The following is a 27,965-nucleotide window of genomic DNA, read 5'->3' as shown; positions in this document are numbered from 1 at the left end:
ACATACATACATATATATATATATATATATATATATATATATATATATATATATATATATCTACTTTTTTTTACTTTGATGAGTCGTTTAAAAGCCAATCGATCACCTTCTTATTATTTTATCTATTTTTTTATTTCAAAGCATTTAATTGACTTCCAAATTGACTTGTTCAAATTTGAATAGAAAAAATGAGGTTCTATGCCCCAAATGGACAAAATTTTAGAATGAAAAGTAAATAATTGTTTAAAATTCATGGAAGCATATTATCCATAACCAAATATATAAGTAATAAAGTATAAAATTCTGATTAATTTTTGAGATCATTGGCTTGATCTAACCATTAGATTATCAACCTAATGGTTAAAACTTGGCAAACCTTCTTTGCCAAGTTTCGAGATATTTTATTTCGCAATTATTGGATTGTTAAATTGACAATTGACCCACATGTAAACATTTTTTTTCTTCTGTGTTTATTGCTGGTTTGTTTTCTAAAATATCTTCCAATTTCACATTATATTATGACCAAGAAAATACAACTGGACTTGGGCAGGTTTCTAAACTGGAAACAGCTATTGCTAATAAGTCCACATTTGAGTTAATCGGTTCATTGAGTATTTCTTCAAATGAAAAAACATCATTTGACACATTTTGCTGACCTTCATCGACAACTCGTTCGCTATTTTGCATCAAATCATGCTCTGCATTTTTGTCGATAAGCCTCTTAAGTATTCCATATGTTGGCTGTCGTAGTGGTTCAGTTGGTGGCAAAGCTGAGGTACACTTATGACTTTTGTAACTAACCTGGAATTTTCGAAGAATAAAAAACTACAGTAAAAATAAAAAAAATATATAGTTTAGATAATTATTTAAGAAAGCTGAGGTGTGAAGAGGTTGAGCGAATACACAGATTTCTGAAACAAAATATAAAAGTTTTTTTAATGAACAGAAAATTCATGGGGCCGGTGAGCGTCAGTCTCGAAATCCGAAACCCTATACCCGTCAATCCGCCAACGCCTAGCCATGTCGACTATGAGAAAGTAGATTTTAGAGCCAAATTTTCAGGTTGAACCTCATTTAAGTACGTTGAAAGGTACTCTCTCCCCTTGAAAGTGACGTTTTTTGCGACTTTTAACTAATTTTTGTTACTAGTTTTTCCTTAACGGTTTTTCCCTATTTTTTTTTTTGAATTTGTTGTCTCCATTGGAATAAAGCCTTGTGTACCCGTCTGATGCCCTGAGTAAAAAGAAGAAACTGAGTAAAAAAAAAAGAAGAAACGATGTGATGCAAGAGTAAAACGAAAACCAATGTTTAATAGTTTGCTTTTTACATTTTATCAAAAATTAGGTATTGTTTGCACTTTGTGAAAAAAGAAATGGCCTTAGCCCAAGGATAATTCAATAATTGAGTGAATTTTTTCTTATAATTACTACAAATGTTCTTCCAACTTTCTAAGACCATCTTTTCTATATAATTGATTACTCTTTAATGAGGAAACATTGCTCTTTACTAAATCAGCACAATTGTGCTAATTGACAATGTAACATGACAATTGTAATTTCTAGCTGTCAAGTTGTCAAATTGTCAAGGAAGCATTGACAATTTGTAATTTCTAGCTGGCGTAACATAAGGAAAGAAAATGGAACAGCTAGACTTTTTTTTTTCTAAAAAAGTAAACAATAAAGTTTTTTTTTTACGTCTAGCAACTGGTTTTACAGGTTGGGAGACACGTGTATTTGAACTAAACATTAAACCAGACCTAAACGTCTTATCGTCTCGCGATAAGACGATAAAACTGGGAAATTCCTCGTATTTAGAGGAGAAATGCTCCCAACGTTATTGTTTATCAAGGGTTTATTACCTGCAAAATGAAGTTATCTAAAATTTTAAACCGTTTTTATAGCAAGACGGTAGTAAACATGCAAAACAATAAAAATTGAATTACTATGTGTGATGTGTGTCAGACAGTATCCTTCTGAAAATTATTATTATTATTTTTAAATTCACAATCTTTTGTAAGAAAGTTTATTTCAACGTCTTGTTAGATACAAGTCAAGGTTAAATAGAATTCTTTAATTTTAAAAATGTATTCGGACTAACAAAAGAGGTAAATTCAGGCATCAAGAAGAAGTTCAAATAATTAATATTTTTGCCTTTGTTTGGTGAGATCCACCAATCCCTTTTGATTAATAACCTGATAAGTGAATTCAGTCTCCCCCTTCTCCTCAAACTGAGGTATTGAATCAAACCAGGTTCACAACGCAAGTCTGAAGCCATGTCTGTTCTAAATCCCCTGATTAGATCGAAAATATTGCCAAAATTATGCTGTCTTTCAATCGTATACAAATAATTTTTTTTATTGGGGGGAAGGGAGTTTTTGGAGGTGGTCCATATAATCAAAAGCATTCAATATTTTAGTTTTTTGGGACCATGGACATCAGCAAATGAAAGAAAAATGAATTGAAAACGACAAAATTTGAACTTAATTCTTTTATATTCCTTGAGTGAACTATTTACAGTTCTTATAATTGGGTCCAAACATAACAGTTCTTGTAATAGGGTCCATGCAATTGGGTTTCAAGTCCTTGAATAGAGACAAATCGATATAAAAAAGCCAGTATTTATTGGTATTTTAGAACTGTAACAGAAAATACAAATTTGTACCGTTTTAGTTTTGGATGCTTTTTTTGTAGTGATCATATTCCTATAAATGTAATAATTCCAGTTTAACTCTTTTTCAAAACTCTGCTTTTTAAAACAATAAAAAAACTTTAGCGTAAAGAGCGGGGCGTTAAGGAAGGAACAACCTTTTTCATATACGGAGTAATTTCTGTTCGTTGTAAGTTTTGATGTCGTTCCATACTTTCAGTCGAAAGAACTTAATTTTTTTATTTAATTTCTGAACGTTTTTGAATTAATGCATGTTTTGATTCTGGCTTTCCGCAGATGAATAATTAAAACAAAATTTGCATATTAATTATTTTTTGAAAAAAGGTTGGGGGAGGAGGCCTAGTTGCCCTCCAATTTTTTGGTTACTTAAAAAGGCAACTAGAAATTTTTGTTTTTTTTACGAACCAATGTAGAGGCTGTTATGACCAGTGTAGCCTTTCTTTTAAATTTTGGTCTAACATTCAATGATCATCACTAGAGATAAAAAAAAGCAAATAAAATGAGGAAAAATTGATATAACTTGGCTGCATAAGTTCAAAATATATGAATTAAAAAAAAGAGTATGTTGCTTTCCATGTGCGCAAAGGGGTCTGACTCTTAAGGAAGTGTATCAGTAGGGTTTTCTTGGAGAAAAGTTTGAAACACAAGAAGGACATATTCAAGCATAACTTATAAAAGTGGGTGTTGAGATCGTTAGGACAATCTGGTGGATAAGAATTCCCAATTTCATCCCTCCTTTATGTGAAAGTATGGGAGCGAATTGTAAGTTGTTTCACTATACGAGTATTAGGTTGTTTCGTATATGTTACTTTTAATCTGGATAAATCGAAGGATGATACATTTACAGATTTCTAAGATAAGGTCAGTTCATGGTATACGAAACATTCCTGTTCTAATATCAGTGTACTAACGATCCAATAAGCGATCAGTGATCCAATATCAGTCGGTCAGTTATTCGTCCTAGATAGATGAGGGTATATTCAAATTTAAAGTGGAATTGTGCCCTCACTTTTGCGACTTTTCTAAACTGTCGGTAATAATTATCACGCAAATGCCCGATGACTTTCAGTTTAAAGTTAAACTCGACCAAAACCTTGACCGAAAATGCAGCTCTACCCTCTTTTATGTCACTTGGTATTTACCAAGTGACATTTAGCAATCGCAAATTCTGTCGGTCTGTCGGTCGGTCATGGTTTAGCTAGTTTAAGCACTTCCACATAAGCTAGGACGATGGAATTTGGCAGGCATATCATGTACCAGACCAGATTAAATTAGAAATAGTCGTTTCCCCATTTCAACCATCCGGGGAGGGGGGGAGTAGGGGCACGGTTAATTCGGAAAAATTTAAAAAAAGGAGGTATTTTTAACTTAAGAATGGGTGATCGGATCTTAATGGAATTTGATATTTGGAAGGATATCGTGTCTCAGAGCTCTTTTTTAGAACCCCGACCGGATCTGGTGACAGTGGATAGAGTTGGAGGGAAACCCTAAAATCTTGGAAAGCGCGTAGAGTGGAGGGATCGGGATGAAACTTGGTGAAAAAATAAGCACAAGTCCTAGATACGTGATTGATACAACCAGAATAGACCCGCTCTCTTTGGGGGAGTTGGGGGGGATTAATTCTGAAAAATAGAAAAAATGAGGTATTTTTAACTTACGAAGGATTGATTATTTTAAATCCCGACCGGATCTAGTGTCATTGGGGGGAGTTGGGGGTGGGGGAAATCTTAGAAAAGGCTTAAAGTGGAGAAATCAGTATGAAACTTGGTGGGAAGAATAAGTATAAGTCCAAGATACGTGACTGACATAAATGGACGGGATCGCTCTCTTTGGGAGAGTTGGGGGGGGGAGTAATTCGGAAAAATTAGAAAAAATGAGGTATTTGTAACTTACGAACGGGTGATCAGATCTTAATGAAATTTGATATTTAGAAGGATCATGTGCTCCAGAGCTCTTATTTTAAATCCCGACTGGATCCGGTGAAATTGATGGGAGTTGGAAGGGGAAACCGAAAATTCTGGAAAACGTGAAAATTGAGGTATCTTTATCTTACGAATGGATGATCGGATCTTTATGAAACTTGATATATAGAAACATATTATGTCTCAGATACTTCATTTTCAATTCGAATCGGATCCGGGGACATGGAGGGTTGGAGAGGGAAACAGAAATCTTGGAAACCGGAAGTCTTGGAAACCGGAAATCTTGGAAAACACTTAAAGTTGAGAGATCGGGATGAAACTTGATGGGAAGAATAAGCACAAGTTCTAGATACGTGATTGACATAATTGGGACGGATCCACTGTCTTTGGGGGGGTTGGGGGGATTGTTAATTTGGAAAAAATTAGAGAAATTTAGGTATTTTTAACTTAAGAATGGGTGACCGGATCTTAATGAAATTGGTATTTAGAAGGAACTCATGTCTCAGAGCTCTTATTTTAAATCCCGACCAGATCTGGTGACATTGGGAGGGTTGGAGGGGGGAACCGGAAATATCGGAATACTCTTAGAGTGGAGAGATCGGGATGAAACTTGGTGGGTAGAATAAGCAAGTGTTAAAGATACGTGATTGACGTAACCGGACTGGATCAGTCCGAGTCAGGGGGGGGTCCAGTGCTTTGGCGAGTTTGCTGCTTCTGGTTGTGCTAGGACGATGGAAATTGGTAGGCGTGTCAGGGACCTGCATAAATTGACTTGATAAAGTCGTTTTCTCCGATTCGACCATCTGGGGGGCTGAAGGGAGAGGAAAAATTAGAAAAAATGAGGTATTTTTTACTTACGAGCGGGTGATCGGATTTTAATGAATTTTGATATTTAGAAGGACCTCATGTCTCAGAGCTCTGATTTTAAATCCCGACCGGCATGAAGCCTCTGATTTTCCGTTTAGATCAATCTATTTATTCTTAGAATTTTGCTAGAGCTCATGCCTTGTCAGCCCTTAGCTCTTGGCTCTTCTGACCTCGTCACAAGTGCCATATAAGCTCTTAGCTCTTGTTAATGTTAATAGCGATATACTCTGATCCAAAAAAAGATTCATATGTGTTCGAATAATTTGTAATAATATTTTTAGGCGAAAATCTAGACCATTTGGAGACAATGAAAGGCAAAGGAAGCTTACTTAAAGGACAACGAGTATTGTATGGTCCGACTGAGGGAGGGTCTAATAAAATGATTTAAAACAATCTGGTTGCAGATCTTTTAGATACCGGACACGGAAAAGTATATATTGAAAAGCTAAAATTTGTCTAACCGGAATGATATTAAAATAACTGTAAAAACTCTTAGTTGGAGATTTACCAGGATGAGTGGAATAAAATAACATCTTAAGGATTCTCATTGCTTTATTTTGTACCTTGACAATAGGAGAAATAAGTGACTGAAACCTACTCAAATAAATAATCGAACAATAATTAATATACGAATGAACAAGAGAAAAATAGATTTATTTTAAAGCATAAAAAGGAAGGACAAATTTAAGGCGATGTATTACTCCTATGTTCCTTCCTAACTTAAGCCTTAGGCTAGTGATATGAGCTTTCCAGCTTAAATTCTGGTCAACAATGACTTCAAGACACCGAGTTGCTTGCACTCGATTATTTTTATTACTCGACCTCCAAATATGACTTCAACCTCTTGTAACGTTAGTACCTCAGTAGTTCTTGAAAACCATAAAATGAGTCTTCGAAGTGTTGACAACCAATTTGTTACAATGGAACTAGTGAAACATCTTTCTCAGTGATAATTCGAGATTTGATTTTAGAGATAGATGATCTATGTCACAGGTAGAGTTGGCTGTATCATCAGCAAACAGTAAACTGAGATCCATATCAGTCCTATGGCAGGTTAGGCTTAGAGGGAGATCGTTTACATAGATAAGAAATAACAGTGGTCCAAGTATGGACCGCTGAGGAACCCCCACAGCATTAGATAGGTTTTCATCATCTGAAATATAGCCATTCGCATCCAATATTTGTTTTCTATCCTTGAGGTAAGATTCAATTAGGAGACTCGCTTGTCCTCTAACACCGCAATTATGTAGCTTAGAATGTATAATTTTATAAGAAATTGTGTCGAATGCTTTTTTTATGTCAACGAATATTGTTGCAGGTAGCAGACCTTTATCCATGGCATCATTCAAAAGCTGGGTTAGCTTTAATATTGCATGTTCTGTAGAGTATGAAGACCTGAATCCAAATTGAAATGGGCTGAAAAAAAATTGTTTTCTTGTTGCAAGTTATTTATCAATTAATTCGATGTAGCGAGGTCCGAGTCCTCCTTTTTATGGCATCAAAACGTCGCCTTTAAGGCCCAAATTCGAGGCCCTTGAGGCTCGAGGAGTTTAAGCCTCAACCATTTTTTTTTTATTGGTCCACAGGTCTTCTATTATTATTTGTGTGCATACTATTATTAACTGCAGTAACTGGTGTTGCAAGTTAGTAAGTAATTAATTCGACATAGCGAAGCAAGAGTTCATCCTTTTTATGACATCAAAACCTTGAGTTTAAGGCCCGAAAACTGAATTCAAATTTTAATCCTAGCTTTGAATATCTAAAAATAATTATTAATCTGAGTTAACTTTCAATTACTAGTGTTCTTATTACTAAAAATTCGACTTCTTCTTTTTATAAGGGTTTTCGAATGTAAAACGTTGAGTTCTTAATCTTTATTTTTATCTGAAACTGGGACAGCACAGAGGATAAAGCCGTATCTGGATCGGAAATTCTTGGGAATGTGGATAAATCATACCCGTTGCAATGTCTTTGCCCTCAAGAAGTGTCCATCCTTGATGTATACATACCCAAGAAGCTACCCAAAATCCTGGCCGTTTTTGCTTTGGGTGGCTATATGCTACAACGAATCGTAGTAGCAATAGTGGAAACTACTATAAATGGGTTTATTAAGTTTTCCTAAATGTGACTGGAACACAATCGTGTTTTCATGGCTCAATCTTCTGAACTTCAACTTTGCTATTGTGTTACTATAAAGAATACATATTTTAGACAAATTTGTAAACATATATTCAATTCACTCAGTTGTTCAAAATGGTAATGGCCTGGGAATGTATGTGACTGAAGAGATAAATGAAGAGTAATTCAATTAAAAAAGAAAACGGCAATAACTCTGAACACGCTTCCATTCTAGGTGAGCATATTAGGCTGCTCGTTGTTGAATTTGGAAGTAGTCCAGGTAAAGTTCCGTTTTTGTTTTTGTTTTTCTCACTTAACTGTTGCTTGAAAATGATGTCAGAAAGGACAGTCTGGTTTTGAGAATGATTACAATTTGGAGGTCATATTGGGTAAAACGAAAATGCCGATGACACTTTGTTAATTACTACAGGATGTCGAGTTGCACAGAATAATGTTGGTCTGTTTTGAAGGTTTGCTTCAGCCCTAGAATTGTTCAGCTGTATTGTAAATCAGGCCATCGGTTGAATAGCCTCCTTTGGGAAAATCTTATGAATCCCGAACTTGCTGACGACCTTTCATTATTCCTTTATCTGTTTATCTACTGACACAGGCTTTAGAAGTTCCACAAAAGGCAGTAGCACAAGTAGCTTGGTTCTTTAGCCTTATTTTGCCTCTAAGTCTAGTAATCATCAAAAGAGCCTTTCTTATAGAGATCTATATTTTTTTTTTCCTATCTTTTATTGATTCTGTCAAACGACAGATCCAATGAAAAAGGTTTGTAAGCCAAATTTTGAACATCTCTACTTCTGCTGGAAAGCTTTGTACCATATGTAGAGAGTCACATATCTTGAGATCAAGATATATCTGGATAGGTGACTCTCTACATATGGTACAAAGCTTTCCAGCAGAAGAAGATAATTGATCTCTTAACTGTTTCTGGTGTATGTGGATTTTTTCTGTATATTCTGGTAATCCTGTCAGTTCAACTAGTACTCACATGATAAATTTTCATCAGGCTAAGCTATTCTGCTGAGCTGATATCTTTTTCTTGTGATATTTTATTAATAAAAAAAAGGGTGATGACCCCTTTTTAAGGGGCGCTTCACAAAGGTAACTCTTAAAGTCAGATTGCCCCATGAGCCTCGAAATAAATGGAAAATCTCAGATGGTTAGATGACACGTAAGCCAATTAGTTGTTTACTTTGTAAGCTTACCCCTTAATTGCTGTGACTCGAGGGACAAATCCTATGCTACGGCGTAAATAAACATATAAAGTTTCTTGGGATAGCATAGAATTGACGTAACCCCCTTAAAGCAACTAATCTGTCCGCCCGGACGAATACATCTGCCCTGCTCTCTGCATTTTCACCATTCAGTGGAAGTTGTAAATATAGTGGCTATAGTAGCTACTAGTCAAGCTTTAGTTAATCTTAAATTTCAGGACCGACGGATTTTATTTTTGAAGAACAATTGTCTAGTTGATTGTGTATGTTTTGGTAATTCATTTTTAGAATATAGGTATCTTTCTTTCTTTTACTTTTTTCTGTAAGATAGGTAGGATTGTTTTTGGAAATGTTGATCCCACAAATGTGAAAAACCACGCAGATCTGAAAATATGCATTACTTTGGATCTATGACGGAAATAAAGGATCACGTTTTAGTTTCAAGTCATGGCTTAGTCACAAATTGAATCGCCAGTGTTTGGTCGACGTTATAAACTATTCTATATATTTTAAAAAGAAATGTCCTTACTTGATGAAAGTGAAATGATATCCAGTAAGAAATTACTAGTTTTTAAAACCTCCACTAATGACCACAAGCGCCTCAAATTTGATTTGTTCAGCGATTACTTTAGAATTTTTTCCACGTTTAAAACGAACCCATTTGAAGTTTTAATCATGCAATATTTTATTTCTTGTTTTTTTTGTAGTTAGTGTGGATTCTGTTATTAAATTTGGTTCTTACCTTATAACGAAATGTCTTCCCACATGTGATACAAGCATAGGGCATTACCCCTGTGTGAATTCGTCTGTGGACTAAATAGGACACTCTTTGACGAAAGCTTTTGCCTATTGAAAAGAAGCATTTATTTTGTATGATTTTAAAATCTGTCTAAATATTTTAAATAATGCCTAAAGAAAAACATTTTTATGGTTATCAATATATTTTGAGAGATTTAGTTTTTTTTTTTTTTTTTACTGTCCTAATTAAGAGTTTCATCGTTGTTTGTATATCTTTATATTTCCATTTTATTTGCGAAGGATGACTCGTCTCGACGACTGATTTTTGTTTTTTGCTTTTCCAAATATCTTTTGGGGGAGTAAAGTCCTAGAGCACTTTTCTCCAATTTGCTGTACTTTTTGTTTTGACTGAAAAAATAGACGTATAACAGCAAATAGGGTATTAAATGACTGAATCAAATTATCCAATGGGGGTCTAGATCTATGATAAAACTAGGTACTTATGCAGTAATTAGTTTCGAAATATAATAATTTATTTTATATTTATATAACTAAATAGTATGTTGCTAGAAAGTGTATGAGGAATACAATATTTTACAGAATAGTTGCTGTAGAGCGATTTGTCACCCCTTCCCTGGCTCAGATATGCTGCATGACAATTTTTTTTCTTTTTTTTTAAATTTTATTCTTGTCAAATATAATCCGGATATGTGCTGTTTTTCTCTTTGACTAAGGTAAATTTAACCGTTGAAAGTATCGATAATAAATTTAATTACGTCTTCATGCTACAAAGATGGTTGTTTCATGTGTATGTGAATAAATTACTGACTCACATTGAACCAATTTTCTCTTTGATAAAAAAAACAACAACACTCTAGCCTTACAGTTCTGTCACTCTTGTATAGAAGGTAATATCTAAACTTTCATCTTAGCAGGTAAAATATTCTCAATTATTAATTCCCATTATCCATTGTGCTTGGTCATTATAAATGTTGACAAATCATACAAGATGTACATTTTGGGGCAGGGATGAATTTGTATTCAATTATTTTTCCTTAATTGCCCTGGCAGGGTTGCTACTCCTAGTAATTTTTCATAATTTCTGGTGATTTTTTATATTGTCTAAACAAAAAATCACTAAATTATCACCTGAATCACTAGATTATCGAAACAACCGAAAAATCACTAAAATGTAGGGATTTTTTTTTTCTCACCGGGTTCCAAGCCTGTACAAAAGAAATAACTTCTCTTTGGCTAGGTTGAAATGTGAATTCATACCTTTAGATCTGGATTGCAAAAATTGGAATTTTAATCAATTTTTATTGCTGCAGATAAAGAAACAAATAATATGTAAATAAACAAATAAACAAAGAATATGTTTTAATAGAACACACTGTCAATGGACTATTGACAAGAATTAAAATATCTGCTTAGATTCTAAATTACTATAAATGATTACCAGTTTATCAAAATAAAGATTGAAATTTGCAACGGTTTAGTTCAGCAACCTACAACAGCTTTTAAATAAGGCCATCGCCTCCATTTTGTGATATTTCATTTCATTCCTGTCAAATTAAGGTTAGCTCCTCCCCCTTCATGCTTAGAGATATCTTGAATATGTTTTGTAAAACTAAGCGAAGTAAACTGAACACCCCCCTGTCAATAAGTATCCTCCAAGTTTTAGAAGGAAAGTTTTAAAAGCCCTATAACGCCCTGTCTTCCTTCCTCTGCCCTAGTTTTTCAGTCTCGTCTGAAAGAGAAAAAATTCAAAGCTGCTTAAGTATCAGTATTTTGGAAAGTACGTATTTTCTAAATACACAATATTTTAAAAAATATATTTTATACAAAAACCTTTGGAGAATTTGAACCAGTTGGAAATTTTAATAGGTTTCCTTGTCTGTATTTGTGAGCCGATGCCATACTGGGGTACGTGAAAACACTATAGTTATACTGGTAAGAACAAGCGAACTAAGTGTATTTATTAAATATAAATTTAACTGCTCCCAATGCAAACCACTGTAGGTACGTTTACATCTCTTCAGTCAAAACATATTTGTGAAAAAGATTTTCTAGCAACATGTTAAACACACACAGCAAAGTAGTTCTAAAGAGAAAAGTAGTGAATACTTTCCTATAATATACTACTGTGTATATGTGTAATATACACAGTATATACTGTAATATAGTACTGTGTATATGTGTACCTAATATACTACTGTATTAAAAAGTGTGCTTCAGTTCCATTGGTATATTTTCTTGACGTCAATGGGCACATTTCTTTCAGCAAAAAAGTTTTTTTTCTAAGGGTATATTAGAAAAGGAATGATTAATAACCCTGCTCTTTTTACCTGTTGTTGCTATGTCAAATTTTAAGTCAGTGAAAAGAAGGCTAAACCTAATTTGTTCTTTTGTATGAAATTTTAAACCAGTGGAAAGGACAAAATGTTTTTAGCCGCAATAGTTTATAGTTGATGCAGGTAAACTCTGTTTCTCTCTGATATCACCATCTGAATCATTTACTAAAAACAAAACCAAAATAGTTATTGTTCTGAAAATGTTTTGCATCGGCTCGCGAAAGGTTTGCGTGTGAAAAGATCATTAATGAAAAATACATACCACAAGTCTCGCATGCGAAAGGCTTTTCTCCTGTATGTATCCTCTCGTGATTGTGTAACGTTGATATCTCTCTAAATGCTCGGCCACAATGTGTACAGACATGTGGTTTCTCATTCGTATGATACAGTAAATGCTTATGGAACGATTGTTGAAACGTGAATGATCTTTCACATTGGGTGCACTTAAAAGGCGCTTCTCCTAGAACAGAAAGGGCTACTATTAACAAGAACAACTGCCAGAGCATATGTGAAACCTATAGGAAAGAAAACTGACGCCAGAATCAAGAAGGAAAATCACCATTGTCATCTAGTGTTTGGTGACTTTATATGCCCAAAAAGAGTAGAGAAAGCAGAATTATCTACCCAGTAGTCCCATCAGCTGAAACTACACTCTCCTGCTCCAAGTACCAAGATTTCCCCTTGCAAAACTCAAACGCCTACTCTGAGCAGACTAGATTTCTACTCCAAGTAATTATCGAAAGCAAAAAAAAAAATAATGCTGATTAGTAATTACTTACAGAGAAATTAAAGCATTAATATTTTAACATTGTAGATTAGTTATATAATTTATACAGTTTCCCGCTCTCTTTAAATGATGACTGGAATAAACCGTTTTAAGGGGGCAGTTTTTCTCCATTATTTCTCCAAGATATCATAGTGTCCCCCCATTGCTCCCAATGTAAGGATTAAGAGTTCTTGCTACAGACAAAGTATTTAGCAGGTAAGATAGGAGCCATCCTATTTCTGTTTTATTTATCTAAGCTTATCCACGGACATGTGGACATCCGGACATGTGTAAGCTTATCCAACAGTTCAGTATGTCATTGTATACACACCGAAGGCGCACAGGCAGAATTAGAGACACGGTGGTATAACCAAATACTTAACCAGTGGCAGGTTTGGCGGCCAATATATGCCTAGGCAGGGTCGTATCCAGGATTTTATTCGGGGGAGGGGGGGCTCGCAAAAACGCATCAAAGATATGTTTATATTAATTTTTGTTACGCTTTTAAGAGTTGGACAAACATTTCGGGGGGTGGAGTCAGCCCCTCTGAATACGGTCTTATGTCGAGGACATATTATTGCTACCCATTGGGAATTTTGTATTCCGCCTAAATTACTATGCTAAAATCTATTAACCGAGGAAGTCAGAAATTCTTCAGGATTCTTTGAGGCCAAAGCCTTCAAAACAGTTTTATATTTTTATGTTTTTATGTTTTATGTTTTTATGTTTTACAATTTTATGTTTTTTAGAAGTAGCTTATTGGAAAAAACTTTTTTGTTTATTGCAGCTATTATTAGTATTGTAACAATTAAACTGAAACGGTAAATACTATCCGAAGTAATTTAGTGCAAACATTTTAGAGTAAATTTACAAAATTAAATGTGGTTTTAGTATTAATTAAATTAAAAAAAACAAGTTTTTTTATGCCTCTGAGTATTTGAAATAAAATCTGAACCGCATCCTTAAAAAAAGGAAAATCAACCACACATTCATATAATTCTGCCAAGGTTTTGGAAAGCAGTAAAATCAAAAACCCTGGACAAATAAAGTTTTTGTGTAAAGGGTGGGGGTATAAACTTCAGAGGGGGCTCATTTGACTAGTGATCAGAAGTTCTAGTAACTTTTTTAAGATTTAAAGTGATCGGAAGCAGGATAACCCCCCCCCACACACACACACACACACACACACACCTCATATTTTCTTGAAATGCGTCTGACAGAAATTTTGAGATGGCTATTTCTTGCAGTAGAAATCAAACAGTTCGTGGTAACTAACTGTAATAAGGAGCGATCCGGGTCAATAGTAAACGAAACTTTTAAAATGAGGTTTTGATACTAATAGATAGATCAAAAGAATCGAATTTTTATGCTGATTTAAAATATATAAGTTTCATCAAATTCAGTCTTAACTATCAAAAGTTACGAGTCTGAGAAAATTTGCCTTATTTTGGAAAATAGGGGAAAACCCCCCAAAAAGTCATAGAATCTTAACGAAAATCTTCAGTTCCTATCTTGAATTTTCAAGTTCCTATTTATGAAAATGTGGAATTTCGTGTTTTCCCAGAAGACCAATCACGGGTGCGTGTTTATTTGTTTTTGTTTTTTCCAGGGGTGATCGTGTCACCCAGTGGTCCTAGAATGTTGCGAGAGGGCTCATTCTAGCGGAAATTAAAAGTTCTAGTTCCCTTTTTAAATGAAGAAAAATATTGGAGGGCACCTAGACCCCCTCCCACGCTCATTTTTCCCAGAGTCAACGGGTCATAACTCTGAGATAGCCATTTTTGAGCATAGTCGAAAAACCTAATAACTATGTCTTTGGGGAAGACTTGCTCCCTCACAGTCCCCGGGGCAGTGTTAGGAAATACCTAAGTAAAAGTACTTAAGTAATTACTTAAGTAAAAAATCTGAGTACTTGTACTCTACTTAAGTAAAAATTTTCTAAAGTACTTAATACTTATATTTAAGTAAAAATTTGAAGTACTTAAGGGTACTTAAGTACTCAAATACTTTTTTCATGGTACAGAAAAATTATACCGGCATGATGCAGCACGATGCGACGAATTGAACTGCCTATATATTAGTGGATGAAGCCGGCTTCTGGCCAGAAGAACACCGGCTTCTGGCTCGGTGCGAAATTTCAAAGAAGGACGCTATCTTGGCGGAACTACTATATATATTGAACGAAAAGTTTTTTGTGATAAATGGGAAAATTCAGAAGGATGGTGCAATATCTGCCACATGCAAAAACTGCCCAAACAAAATTCTGAAGGGTCACATGGATGCAACAACGAATTTCCACAAACATCTCAAGATGAGTTTGCCCATCCTTCTGTTTACCAGAAGTTTGTTGAGCTGAACTAGAACAGTAAGAACAAAAGAAAATCAAGTAGGAAAGAGGCTAGTGAACTTGTAGGCTCACTTTCGAGGTCGTCTGAAGCTAAAGATAATGAAGATAATACTGCCTGATTATAGCTCACCTTCTAAAAAAATAAGGGAGATTTCTTTGCTGTAAGTACTGGACTATATTATGGACGAGCTGCTTCCCCTGTACACTTTTCAGAAGCCGTCATTCAAAAATCTGATAACAGATCTTGCACCTTTTGCAAAGGTTCTAGGAAGAAAAGATTTAGCTATGCAAATTGAAGCTAAGTTTGTTGAAGTACAGAAAGGTATGGTTCGTGATTTTGAACTCACCAACTGCATGTCGTTGACAACAGACATTTGGTCTGCCAACAATAAAAGCTACTCGGGAATGACTGCACACTTTCTCAACAAGGATTTGAAATAGAAATCTTATGCCCTTGCTTGTTCCCGGTTCAAGGGCTCACACACTTATGACAGAATTGTTCAACAACTGAACGGCGTATTTACCAGGTACAAAATTGCAGTTAATAAAAAGGTTGGAAGGTTTTTGACCGATAACACCTCTAACTTTAGTAAGGCATTCAGAGAATATCTTATGGTTTTCGATGAAGATGTTCAAGTCAGTGATGAAGAAAATAAAGATGAAGCAGGCCAGAATGGCTCATTCTCTTTTTAAGACGTTGGAGAGATACTCGATTCTCATGATGACCGCGAGCATTTCCAACTTCCTCCACACCAGGTGTGTCAGCCAAACACTTAACCTGCCTGCATCCACTGATGCTGATAAAGCCTACTGTGATATTGTACATAAGAAACAGTACCACGCCGCCTTTTCGAAGTGTATTACTCTCTGGGATACCGTTAATAAGAGTTCAAAAGCTGTTGATGCAGTGAAAGAGGTATATGACAAGCAGCTTATAAGAAAAATGGTAACCAGGAGCAACTCGAAGTATGAAAGTGTCAAATGTTAGATGGATTGTCACAAAATTGGAAAGCTTGCTGACGTATGTGATGCTTTGCAAAAACCAAGGCTAACTTCTTGTGATGTTGAAGTTCTTGAAGAACATATGAAAATTATGGAGCCAGTAGCAGTGGTATTAGACGTTCTTCAGGGGGGAGGAAAAATGCTACTTTGGTACTATTTATCCTACAATCAAATCGCTTGAAAGGAAGCTCAAAAAGTTGAAAGATTTGGCGAAAGTCAGCCAGCCTTTGGTACATCCTCTACTTGCGGGTCTCGAAAAACGATTCCCCACAATCCTGGACGATATAGTTCTTCTTGCAAGAGACTATGTTATTGCCACGACAAGTCATCCTTTCTTCAAATTGAAGTGGTTTCCGGATAACCAGAAGGATGTAGCAGTTGCACTTTTGGTGAACGAAGCGAAAAAGGTCGAAGATTTCAGAAGTCCTTTTTGTCTGGAGATGAATACTTTGATCTTAGTGATGAAGAAACTGCTCCTGATAATTCTGGGCACCATGGCCATGAAACCAATTCTGTGAATGTGGAGGTTTTGTCATATTTGAATGAGAGGCAAAAGGAATTATCTGTGCTCAAAGTGTACCCAAGGATAAAGAAAGTTTTCAGGAAGTACAACTGTATCATTCCTTTGTCTGCACCTGCAGAATGACTTTTCTCGGTATGTGGCGGAATTTTTACTCCAAAAAGAAACATGTTCGTAGATGGTGCGTTTGAAAAGCTTCTGCTGTTGAAAGGATTAAGAAAGAGGATAAGTTAATTTATGATCAAGCTGTAATGAATGTTCTTTGTAAATTATTTTCTTTTTATATCTAAATTAAAGTAAAATTTGATTTTTCGTGAAACCAGTTGATTTTTTTCATGAAAACTGCCGGTTTTCTGAAAAGCGGTTGATTTCTCGTCAGAATCTTGCTTGTATTGTCTATTTGGAAAGGAAACAGATATTAAAGAAGTGTTTTGCGTGTTATTTACTGTAAATAGAAAATTAGTACTTGAGTACTTAAGTACTGACGTACTTTTTCAGAAGTACTTATTACTTAAGTATATTTTTAGAGAAGTACTTAATACTAGTACTTAAGTAAAAATTTGTCTGAGTACTTGGTACTTGTACTTAAGTAAAAAAAGAAGTACTTGGCACAACACTGCCCCGGGGGAGGGGCTACAAGTTACAAACTTTGACCAGTGTTTCATATAGTAATGGATATTGGGAAGTGTGCGTTTTCAGGGGAAATTTTTTCTTGGGTAGGGAGGGGGTTGATAGGAGGGGGTTACTTGGGAGGATCCATCCATGGAGGAATTTGTTCGAAGTTCAATTTATTTTATTAGTAGAGTCCTGGTTGAACTTTTCTGAAGTAAGGAGGCTAGGACTGTTTTGAATTTTTTTTTTAATGTTTAAAAAAAATTTCAGTTAAAAATTAACCCCACCAATATCTAGATTTGTGTAAGTGACCCAGATTTATGTGCCCTATATAATATGTAATACTATTGGAACTACGCCAAGCTTATAGAAAATTGTGTTGAAAAATGGTGTTGAGAATGGACCAAAAAATGTAGGGGAGAAGGTATGGTAAGAAAAATATGGAGAAGGATTAAGAATGTTTGTCGTACTTCTCTTTTTACTTAAAAAGGAAGTCTATAAACGATAAACTTAGCCTAAGTTTAGTTTCTTAACTAATAACTATGTCTTTGGGGACGACTTACTCCCTCACAGTCCCCGGGGGAGAGGCTACAAGTTACAAACTTTGACCAGTGTTTCATATAGTAATGGTTATTGGGAAGTTTACGTTTTCAGGGGAATTTTTTTCTTGGATAGGGAGGGGGCTACTTGGGAGGATCCATCTATGGAGGAATTTGTTCGAAGTTCAATTTATTTTATTAGTAGAGTCCTGGTTGAACTTTGCTGAAATAAGGATGCTGGGACTGTTTTGAATTTTTTTAAAAAGTTTTAAAAAACTTCAGTTAAAAAGAAACCCCACCAATATCTAGATTTGGGTAAGTGACCCAGATTTATGTGCCCTATATAATATATAATACTATTGGAACTACGCCAAGCTTATAGAAAATTGTGTTGAAAAATGCTGTTGAGAATGGGCCACAAAATGTAGGAGAGAAGGTATGGTAAGAAAAGTAGGGAGAAGGATTAAGAATGTTTGCCGTACTTCTCTTTTTACTTAAAAAGGAAGTCTATAAACCATAAACTTAGCTTAAGTTTAGTTTCTTAACCTTTTGCTATAGCAGTTATAATGGCCGGCAATTGCTTACCTGTGTGAAGTCTTTTATGTTTCTTCAAGAAGTATTTAGTTGTAAATTTTTTATGACAACTATCACACTCCCAAGGCTTAATTTGACCATGAGATCTTACGTCCTGAAAAAAAAAATACGTGGTTTGAATTTATTTTTAGTCATTTTGCCTTTGTTATTTGAAAAAACTTGTCTATGTACCATACGGCTCATTCAATGAATGCCCTTTAAACTCCTTTCTCCCCTCTCTTTCTTTTCCCCTCTACCTTTTCTCTTTCTCCCTTTTTCCTTATTTTTCCCTGACCCTCTTTCTCCCCCTCTCAGTTTTTATTCTTTATATTAAGTCTTTCGTAATCTTAAGGTCCCCTGAGGGAAAAATATGAGGCCCTGCATCCCTTGTGTTTGTTGGGAAAGGGGTACAAAGGTATGCGGAACATAAATCGTAATCCGCAACACCTTTAGTATGAGTCCAATCGGTACAAGGTTCTGAGAAGCTGAAAGTGTAGTGAAACGAAGCTCTGCTGATTTATTCATTTATTATGCAAACAAAATATACTGTTATTCATGAAATTGAATAGGAAGCAAGCACTAACTATGTCCTTTCGAAATGGTGAAGCTACTATTTGGACGTGTTCAGTATATAGTTAATTTATATTTGCCGTCTGGCCGAATGGGTTGGTGCGCTGGATTCGGGATCCCTGGTCTGAGAGGACGCGGGTTCGAATCCCGGTGTACCCAATTCTTCAGTTTGGGACGGGGGTCAGTGGCGTGACTCTGTAAGCTTAGCCAGAGTCGACCCAGCTCTAAATGGGTACCTGGAGAAATCTGGGGAAGGTAAACAGGAAGGGTGTGCGAAAGCACAGTATGGCTGGCCCCCAACCCCCCATTGCACTTCCTGGCTGAAGGGCTAAGAAACGGAGATCAGCACCGCTGGTACGGACTGTAAAGTCTAATGCCGTATCCTTTACCTTTTTTTTACCTGAATTTATATTTGTATGCTTTGTTCATATCCAATTTAACGAGAAGGAATATTTCAGCCAAGGAGACTTAAAAACCCCTGAAATTATAAGAGCTCTAAACCTTTGAAATAATAAATGTCTGCTTGTGCACAGCAGGTTGTGGTTTCAAGTTCCGCTAATTTAAATCGTCCGTCAAGGGGTGGGGGCGTTAATTGCCTCCAAAAGGTATTTTGAAAAACACCTTGATGTGGTATTTTCATTGCGAAATATACACATGTGGTTCATTGCACATTTTTTAGTATTTTCTTTTAAATAAATTGAGATCAACAAAATCCCACCCTCACTCCAGGTTTTGAGAAATTAATGCTGCCCCTCCCCATCCTTAACCTACAATTTCGTAAATTGACACCTCTGATTGATTGTAGATTTTCTAGTATACACTACTATTAGTATTGTCGATACTGACCTTAGAAGACAATATATCACTTGAAGTGTGTTCTTTAACCTGATGAATAACCTTCAAATGAACTATGAGACTGCCACGTGTTTTATATGCATTTCCACATCGGACACAAATGTGTTTCTTTTCTGGGTGCTCTCTTTCAAAATGCCCAAGCAGCTCTTCGTTGGTGTTGCAATGCCATTTGCAAATCTTGCATTTGGTGCCTTTTGTATGACACAGAGCTTTATGAATTAACAGTACTTCTGGATTCTCAAATTTCACCCTGCATTCATTACATTTCTGTTCTGATGTAGTGCTTTCGTCCCTTTTGTGATTCGTGTAAGCCTTTTCGGGTATTTCGACTGTAGAAAATCGAAGGCAGTTTTTATTTTCTGGAAAATTTGGGTCACTGCCTTGTAAGTTAGTATGTTTTTCTATTGACAATGGAGTTTGAAGATTTCTTAACCCCTTGGAAATCGGCACTCGTGAAGCATCTAAGTTTATATGCCTGTCAGCTAATGATGAGTAGTTAGTATTTGTTGACCTTTCTTGAAATGTTGTGTTGTGTTCAGTCATCAACATTTTATGATTTGATTTGTTATCGAAGAAATTTGATCCTTGTGATGCACTGGCTGTTGTTTGTAGTCCATAAGGTAGAGGATGTAATGCAGTAAATTGATCTGATATCGTGTTTCCGTTACTATTCAGCCTTTCAGGCTTTGATTTGAATTGTTTTCCGAAGTCTTGTGGTGCGTTAACTATCTTATTTAGTCCCTCTGACTGAGGTTTTGCTATGGTTAATCGATTGGTCTCAAAGCTTTGGTTTGGATAGGGGCTAATATTCGCCAAGCAGTCACTCATTGGTTTATCCAATGGATGACCTGGATTTGCTTGATTATTGAAGCTAATGGGCAAAATTTTGTCTCCATAATGCGGAAACTCGCTGACTTTAGATATGTCAGGCTGTTGCGGTGGCATGAAATCATTAGTGCTTGTAGGTAAACTGTATTTTTGAGACTCTTCAATTTCTTCAATTTCAGTATATAATAAAAGTGGGTTTTTTGAACTATACTCACTAAGTCTATTTTTGTCAACTACATTTTCGAAATGAAGCTCAGCTTGTAATTTTAGAAAATCTTCGTCATCGTTTATTGGTAGTAGATATTGACACTTTTTTAAATAATCTGCTTGTATTGAATAAGCGAGATCATTTTTTATCTCCACCTGATTGATTTCCTTCTCTCTAGCTTTGAAATTTTCTATAATTTGACAGTGTCTTTCAAAATCTTTCACAAGCTCGTTACTTTCACTCCTAGAATTATATTTAATTGACTCAACTTTTTGTTTTGACAAACATCCTGGAATTATATCCAACGTATGACTGGATATATGGGTAGCTAAGGCTTGCAATCCTAAACACACATCACCACATGTTGGGCACTTGATTTTCTTTATAAGCACATTAGTAATACTCCTTTTTAATGCAAATGGGTCATTATATTGTCCAATTGAGCATAGAGGACATATCAAGTGGTTCATCTTTGTGATGATTCTAGAATACTGAGTGACTGGGAAACATTTCGGGAAGTATTTTTAGCCTGGTATGTTTTGGAATTATTTCCAGTGTGTCCAGAGAAATTACTACTAGTATGAAACGCTGGAAAATTATCACAGAGACTCGCTGCTGAATTTTTGGAGAAGGGCTCTGAGGATAAATCTGAAGTGGGGTGGGTCGGACTATTGAAAAATGTATTTTTAAGCCAAACTTTTATATATTTTAGCGTGTTTGTCTAAGTATCCATGAGAGATTCCTTTGACAGAACACAGTGTGAAGTGGGTAGGTCCACCCGTCATGCGTGTTTGCAGTCGAAAAAAAATTATGTTGATGCGTTATTTTCTGACTTTCACAGATATTTTTTTCTGAGTTCTAGGGGGAGGGGGTTTACAACGGAAACACCATAAAGAAGCTTATTCGTAATTTCTGTTCCCTTTTTTTTAGCGACATTAAATTTAATTTATGAGAAGGCATACAAATATTGCTGAGTTTACATGGAAAAGTTTACAGGGTGTAAACTTTTGATGATGATGATAATGATAATTTTGATAATGAGTTCACAGGGAAAGGGCTACATGTAACCGTCATTGTTTCATTTTTTCTCATAATTTTTTAAAAAGTTAATAACCCGTGATTTTTTAAATATACTGGTATCTTCAAGATATAGTTAAGAATTATCATTAGGTATACTTATTTGTAGTTGAGTGCCAAACTGCTCGATTGGTTGCACAAAATGTTGAAATCTCCAACCAATGTGCGTCCCATCTGTGACCGTGACGACAGAAGCCGCCAATCGGCTCTAGGTCTGCCTCTGCTGCAGACCCGGGTCTTTTCTTACCCACTATGTCTCTTTTTCAACATTTGATGTGTTTTCAGTTTAATTCAGTCGTAGGATCATGTTTTCGACAGACCAAACCAGACTACTTGGCGTTTTTCTGTTAGCGCTCCAGTCTCTTGATTAGATACCAGCTAACGTAGAAAAATCTTTTGACTAACTTTTGAGCTAAGAAGCAGAAAGAGCAGAAAAAAATTTTACTTTGGTAAATTATGACTTCCCAAAAGCTAAGAACTTTGCTGAAGCGGTTCAGCAAAATTGACTGTGCCTATAAACTGTCTGGCTTTGAATTACGATATCCTTGCGATTACGGTCCTCAGCCAACTAGAAACAGCAGCCGACTCATGGCCAACGAACTTGTGAAAGTCTGAAGTCGAATCAAGGTTATTATTTAACAATGCTTCCCAGTATTTAGATGTTCACGTTTCCGGTTGCATCACTTAGGCACAGAGCTTGCAAGAAGAATTATGGACTATTGACTATACGGATTTGACTCCCAGTAAAAAGATATCAAAAATGGTTAAGTGCTGGTTTCAGTTTTTTACTCCCTCCCTTTTACCTGCTCCTTAGAGAAAACCCTTCGTTAATCTATTATACAAATTAGTAGTTAGCTCAATCTGAAATCAGTGTATATAGAGGTTGTACGACAGCTCTTAGTTGTGAATGCAAGAAGGGTTGTGTCAGAACCCCTGCATAACTTTTCTTCTTTCATTTTATATCCATTTTATTTATTTTATAATTTTTTTATTTCATTTTATACTTTATAGACTAGGGCGTTTCTTCTTTATTTTTTCGTTTATTTTCTGGCCAGTCTGACGTCAGTGGCTGTATTTTTTGTTCTTTTTTTTTAAAGCAAGGTATTTCCTCTTTATTATTAATTGTTGTTTATTGATACTTCTTTTTCAGAAAAGAGGAAGGACAATCGTTATTGACCCAGAGAAGGACAAAACAATGGTGCAAGAATTGCTCGACTTTAAAGACACAATGGATAATGTAGTAAACAATTGCTTCTGGAAAAACGAAAAATTTGTCAATTCTGTCAAAGGTATGGAATTGTGTTTGTTTATTTTGCCTGTTTAAAGGTTCATTTGGCCAAGTCTATAAAACACGATACAAATAAAAAAAAGAAAAAAAGATGGCTCTTTATATTTTTAATTTTATTGCACTGGTTATTTTGGGAATAAAATTTCTTGAATTTTGTATTTGCTCACGTGCTTGAATTTGAAGAATTTAGTACAATTTAAAGTGTATTTGGACGATTTGGACCATGAAAAATACCTAGTGTCCAATGGCAATAAACCCTTTGGTCGCTTTTTAGTTTTAATATCTTAATCACTTATTTCACGCATGATTCTATCACTTTTGGTATTAGTATTTAGACAATAGTATACGAGAGACCTCATAACGTTAACAACTATTCCAGTTGAAGGTCCAAAGTCACCGGATCAAAATTCGGAGGTAACGATTTTATTCATCATGGTCAAAAACCTAAAAACTATGTCTTTGGAGACGACTTACTCCCCCACAGTCCCCGTGGGAGGGGCTGCAAATTTCAAACTTTGACCAGTGTTTACACATAGTAATGGTTATTGGGAAGTGTACAGACACTTTCAGGGAGATTTTTTGGTTGGGGAAGGAGGGGTCGTGGGGAGAGGGTTATGCAGGGCGAACTTTCCAAGGAGGAGATTTAGCCAAAAATCGCTGTAAAATATGAAAAAGGTGCTAAGTTACATTATCGTTTATAAGATTCATTACAAACTCAGGAGAGGAGAAAATCATAAACTGTTGAAATGCTCTGCTTAGGTCCGCTTTAACTGTTGTAGTCACTTGCAGTCGCTTGGTGAATACTGGTCTTAAGAATCCTTCATTCTGGGTAATAGCGTGAATGAAGCAGAAAGCGTTCTTTTAGAACATTTTTTAAATTTTAGATTTTTAAATTTTAGAACAAATGTAGAACACTGTTCTTTTTTCTTACTATTCATAGTGTTGAAGCAATAAACGTTTATAGGTTCGCAATAGCTATCGGTTTGGAAGAAGAGTGAGGCGTGATCTCTTCTGAGTTTCTCAGATCTATTACTTATGAGAGCAAAACAGGAAAGGGTTCCGTCTATTCGTCATATACATTATTACACCTATTCTCAATTTCTTAAATACGTATCTCATTTTGTGTATTTTTGGTTTGTCCATGATTAGGTGACAATCAGCCTTAATTCATCAGGAATGACGAAGTAATGCTTGATTCAGAAATGTTTAAGAACTGCCAACAAAGTAAAAAATGTATATAGCTTGATTAGATTGAATTGTTTATTTGTAAAAGTAAAATTTGTAAAATTGCTGTAAGTAACCTGAACGGAGAGAAACTTATAGGTTGTATATGTTAAGCATGTACGAAAGGAAATAGTAAATAATTTAAAAGTTATTTGTAATTTGTAGGTCCTGAGTAATTAGATGAAATTGTATTAAATTGGTAATTAGATTAAGTTGTTTATTTGGAAAAATAAAATTAATAAAATAGACATAAGTAATCTAAACGAAGAGTGAGTCATAGGCTGTACACGGTAGACATGTACGAAATAAAACAATAAATAATTTAAAAAGTTATTTGTAATTTTGAGCTGTTGGTCCAGAGACAATTCCTTACCACCTTACCACCGGGGGTTTTAACACTTTGTGTTCTATCAACCAAGCTCAACTCATTCACCAATGACTCATTAAGGCGTAATGTTTAATTTTAGGATATGTATTTTATTTATTTAAATTGACGAAAATGACACTGTCATTGGTGAACATAAATGCATCATAAATTAGGTCAAAAGTATGTCAGAAATTTTAAAGCTTAAGGTTCTGCGATAAACCCTTGCCATCTACGGATGCTTAATGCCTTGTCATTTTTGAAACAAGTACACTTTTGGCATATACACTCACTGGCTAATGACATATTGAACGGCTTGAGAGTATGATATTTTATTTTAGGGACAGTTTTTTTTTGATTTAGTGAAATTGACAAAAATGAAACAAACATGACTGAACATAAATCCCTCCTAGATTAGGTAATATGTGACATATTTTATAGCTGAAGGTTCTGAGATAATCCTTTACCACCTATGGAGGCGTAGTGCCTTGCATTCTATAAATCATGTACACTTCTGCAAATGTACTCGTTGGCCAATGACTTATTAAATGACTTGAGAGCATAAAAGTTGATTTTGGGATATATTTTTTTTTTATTTTAGTTAAAATGACGAAAATAACACTATCAAATGTGAACATACATCTGCTTTATAGTAGGTAAAAATTGTGTCTGATATTTTAGAGTTGAATGTTTTGAGATAATCCCTTACCACCTATGGTTTAGTGCCTTACCTTCTATAAATCAATTACACTTAAGCTTCAATTACGCGTCTTAGCGGCATAATATTTCATTTTAGCATATATGTGAGACACATTTAGTGGTTCTAGCGCTGTGCTGTATGTTTTCAATAGAAAAAGAATTACTTAAAAAAATCTTAAATGGCTTTTGTTTTGCAAAGAAGCGTTTCGTTGACACATTTGAAAGAATCTTCACATAACCGTATCTAAACGTACTTATAACTTTTCCCTTTTAAATTTCTACGTGCCAAATGTAGCTACTATAGGCAATTGCTATATTAAAAAAGTAAAAATTTAGTATTATCCTTTTAAACATTATTATTTCTTTGCGCTTTTTTAATCCAATTCGATTGATGACTGAGATAATTAGCGCAGTGGTACCGAAACTTGATTTATGCTGCAACTTAAGTGCCTGTTATTTTACGGGTACTGTATATACTTGCAATTATATCATAAAACTTCAAGGGCCAACCGGAAAAATATGACTTGTCTCTAGAAAAAAAAATATTGGCACCTGAACGAGTGTATGGTAAACGTTTTTAGTTTGATTCAGATCCTGCTGAAATGTTTTTCCCATGTCAAGCTATCAAAAAAGAACCCTTACTTCGTTCAAAGGAGTCTGGTGATTAATAATCCACCCGGTGACAATAATCCACATGAAAGCAACAATACTTAAATATGTATCTTTTATATGGATTTTGACGTGCTGACATTGTTTAAGGATTGGAGTTGGGATCAGTTTTAATTTTGAGTAACCTTTTAACTCTCATGGGAGCACAAACAATACTTGTTTTACCTCAATGACTGTTTACCTTACGACGTTCACTTGCTGGAACGTTTGCTTACACGGAACGATTAGTTTGTGTACTAGCTTTAACCTCATATTAAATAAAAAAACTAATTTTTTTAGCTGAAAGTAAGGAGCGACATTAAAACTTAAAACGAACAGAAATTACTCCGTATATGAAATGGGTTGTCCCCTCCGCAATCCCTCGCTCTTTACTGGCAAAGAGTCAAACTGTAGCGTAAAGAGCGAGGGATTGCGGAGGGGACAACCGATTTCATATACGTAGTAATTTCTGTTCGTTTTAAGTTTTAATGTCGCTCCTTACTTTCAGCTAAAAAAATTAGTTTTTTTTTATTTAATTTCTGAACGTTTTTGAATTAATGCACGTTTGGTTTTGGCTCTCCGCACATAAATTATTAAAATGAAATTTGTATATTAATTCTTTTTTTGGCTAAATGGCTTTCTCTTAGTTTTGATCAGACGATTTTGATAAATAAGGGGTGGAGAAGGAGGCCTAGTTGCCCTCCAATTTTTCGGTTACTTAAAAAGTCAACTAGAACTTTTAATTTTTAACGAACGTTTTTATTAGTAAAAAATATACGTAACTTAAGAATTAACTTACGTAACAAACTTTCATAACCTAATATTTTTATTATGTATACGAGGGGGTTTGTACCCTCGTTAATACCTCGCTCTTTATACTAAATCGTAAGTTTTGTCCCAATTTTTTAAGAATAACCCCTGAATCAGAAAGGCCGTAGAATAAATAGTTGAAATTACTAAAAATACTTTAGCATAAGAGCGAGGTATTTATCTCCTCCTAAATACCTCGCTCTTTATGATAAAGTATTTTTAGAACCCCTCATATGCGTAATAATCTCTGTTCGTTTTAAGTTTCAATGCTACTCCTTCCTTTCATTTGAAAGAACGTTTTCATGTTTATTTTTCATTGTTTTCTTAAAGTAATGCTAGAAAATCCTGCGCCCTTTTCATTGAATTTTTCTTCCCCCATGACAGATTCCTCCAAGGAAAGATCCTCCAACATATCCCCCTCTCCTCAGCCCCACCCCCAAACAAAATAAAATCCCCCTGAAAACGTCTGTACACTTCCCAATAACCATTACTATATGTAAACACTGGTCAAAGTTTGTAACTTGCAGCCCCTCCCCCAGGGATTGTGGGGGAGTAAGTCATCCCCAAAGACATAGTTATCATGGTTTTCGACTATGCTGAACAAAATGGCTATCTCAAAATTTTTATCCGTTGACTTTGTGAAAAAAATGAGCGTGGGAGGGGACCGAGATGCCCTCCAATTTTTTGGTCACTTAAAAAGGGCACTAGAACTTTTCATTTCCGTTAGAATGAGCCCTCTTGCGACATTCTAGGACCATTTGGTCGATACGATGACCCCGTGATTTGTATTCTGGCAAAAAATACAAAATTCCGCATTTTTATAGAAAGGAGCTTGAAACTTCTAAAGTAGGGTTCTCTGATACGCTGAATCTGATGGTGTCATTTTCGTTAAGATCCTATGACTTTTAGGGGGTGTTTCCCCCTATTTTCTTAAATAAGGCAAATTTTCTCAGGCTCGTAACTTTTGATGGGTAAGACTAAACTTGATGAAACTTATATATTTAAAATCAGCATTAAAATGCGATTCTTTTGATGTAGCTATTGGTATCAAAATTCAATTTTTTAGAGTTTTGGTTACTATTGAGCCGGGTCGCTCCTTACTACAGTTCGTTACCACGAACTGTTTGAAACCTGTTTAACCTTTAT

At 35.2% G+C, this 27,965-nt stretch overlaps 2 protein-coding genes across 3 annotated transcripts in view; one reads left to right on the top strand and one right to left on the bottom strand.

Moving 5' to 3' along the window:
- LOC136037015 (cullin-4B-like) overlaps window positions 1-27,965 on the top strand; it is a 169,415-nt gene that overhangs the window by 67,544 nt on the left and 73,906 nt on the right. Inside the window, exon 7 of the mRNA XM_065719430.1 lies at window positions 22,937-23,075. Coding sequence (XP_065575502.1) covers window positions 22,937-23,075 — 139 coding nt within the window. The remainder of the gene's footprint in view (window positions 1-22,936; window positions 23,076-27,965) is intronic.
- LOC136037016 (zinc finger protein 836-like) lies at window positions 499-21,204 on the bottom strand. Of its 2 annotated transcripts, XM_065719431.1 has the most exons (5): window positions 19,665-21,204; window positions 18,261-18,363; window positions 12,152-12,349; window positions 9,540-9,643; window positions 499-801 (listed from the first exon to the last, which is right to left on the bottom strand). In XM_065719431.1, the coding sequence occupies exons 1-5, from the start codon at window positions 21,177-21,179 to the stop codon at window positions 517-519; spliced, it is 2,205 nt and encodes a 734-aa protein (XP_065575503.1). In that variant the 5' UTR covers window positions 21,180-21,204; the 3' UTR covers window positions 499-516. The 2 variants fall into 2 exon arrangements, with proteins under 2 accessions (XP_065575503.1, XP_065575504.1); XM_065719432.1 differs by lacking the exon at window positions 9,540-9,643.

Source organism: Artemia franciscana, chromosome 16, assembly GCF_032884065.1.
Source record: "Artemia franciscana chromosome 16, ASM3288406v1, whole genome shotgun sequence".
Classification (NCBI taxonomy): Eukaryota; Metazoa; Arthropoda; class Branchiopoda; order Anostraca; family Artemiidae; genus Artemia; species Artemia franciscana.
Note: the sequence above shows the minus strand (reverse complement) of the source record. Positions and strands in the feature narration are given on the sequence as shown.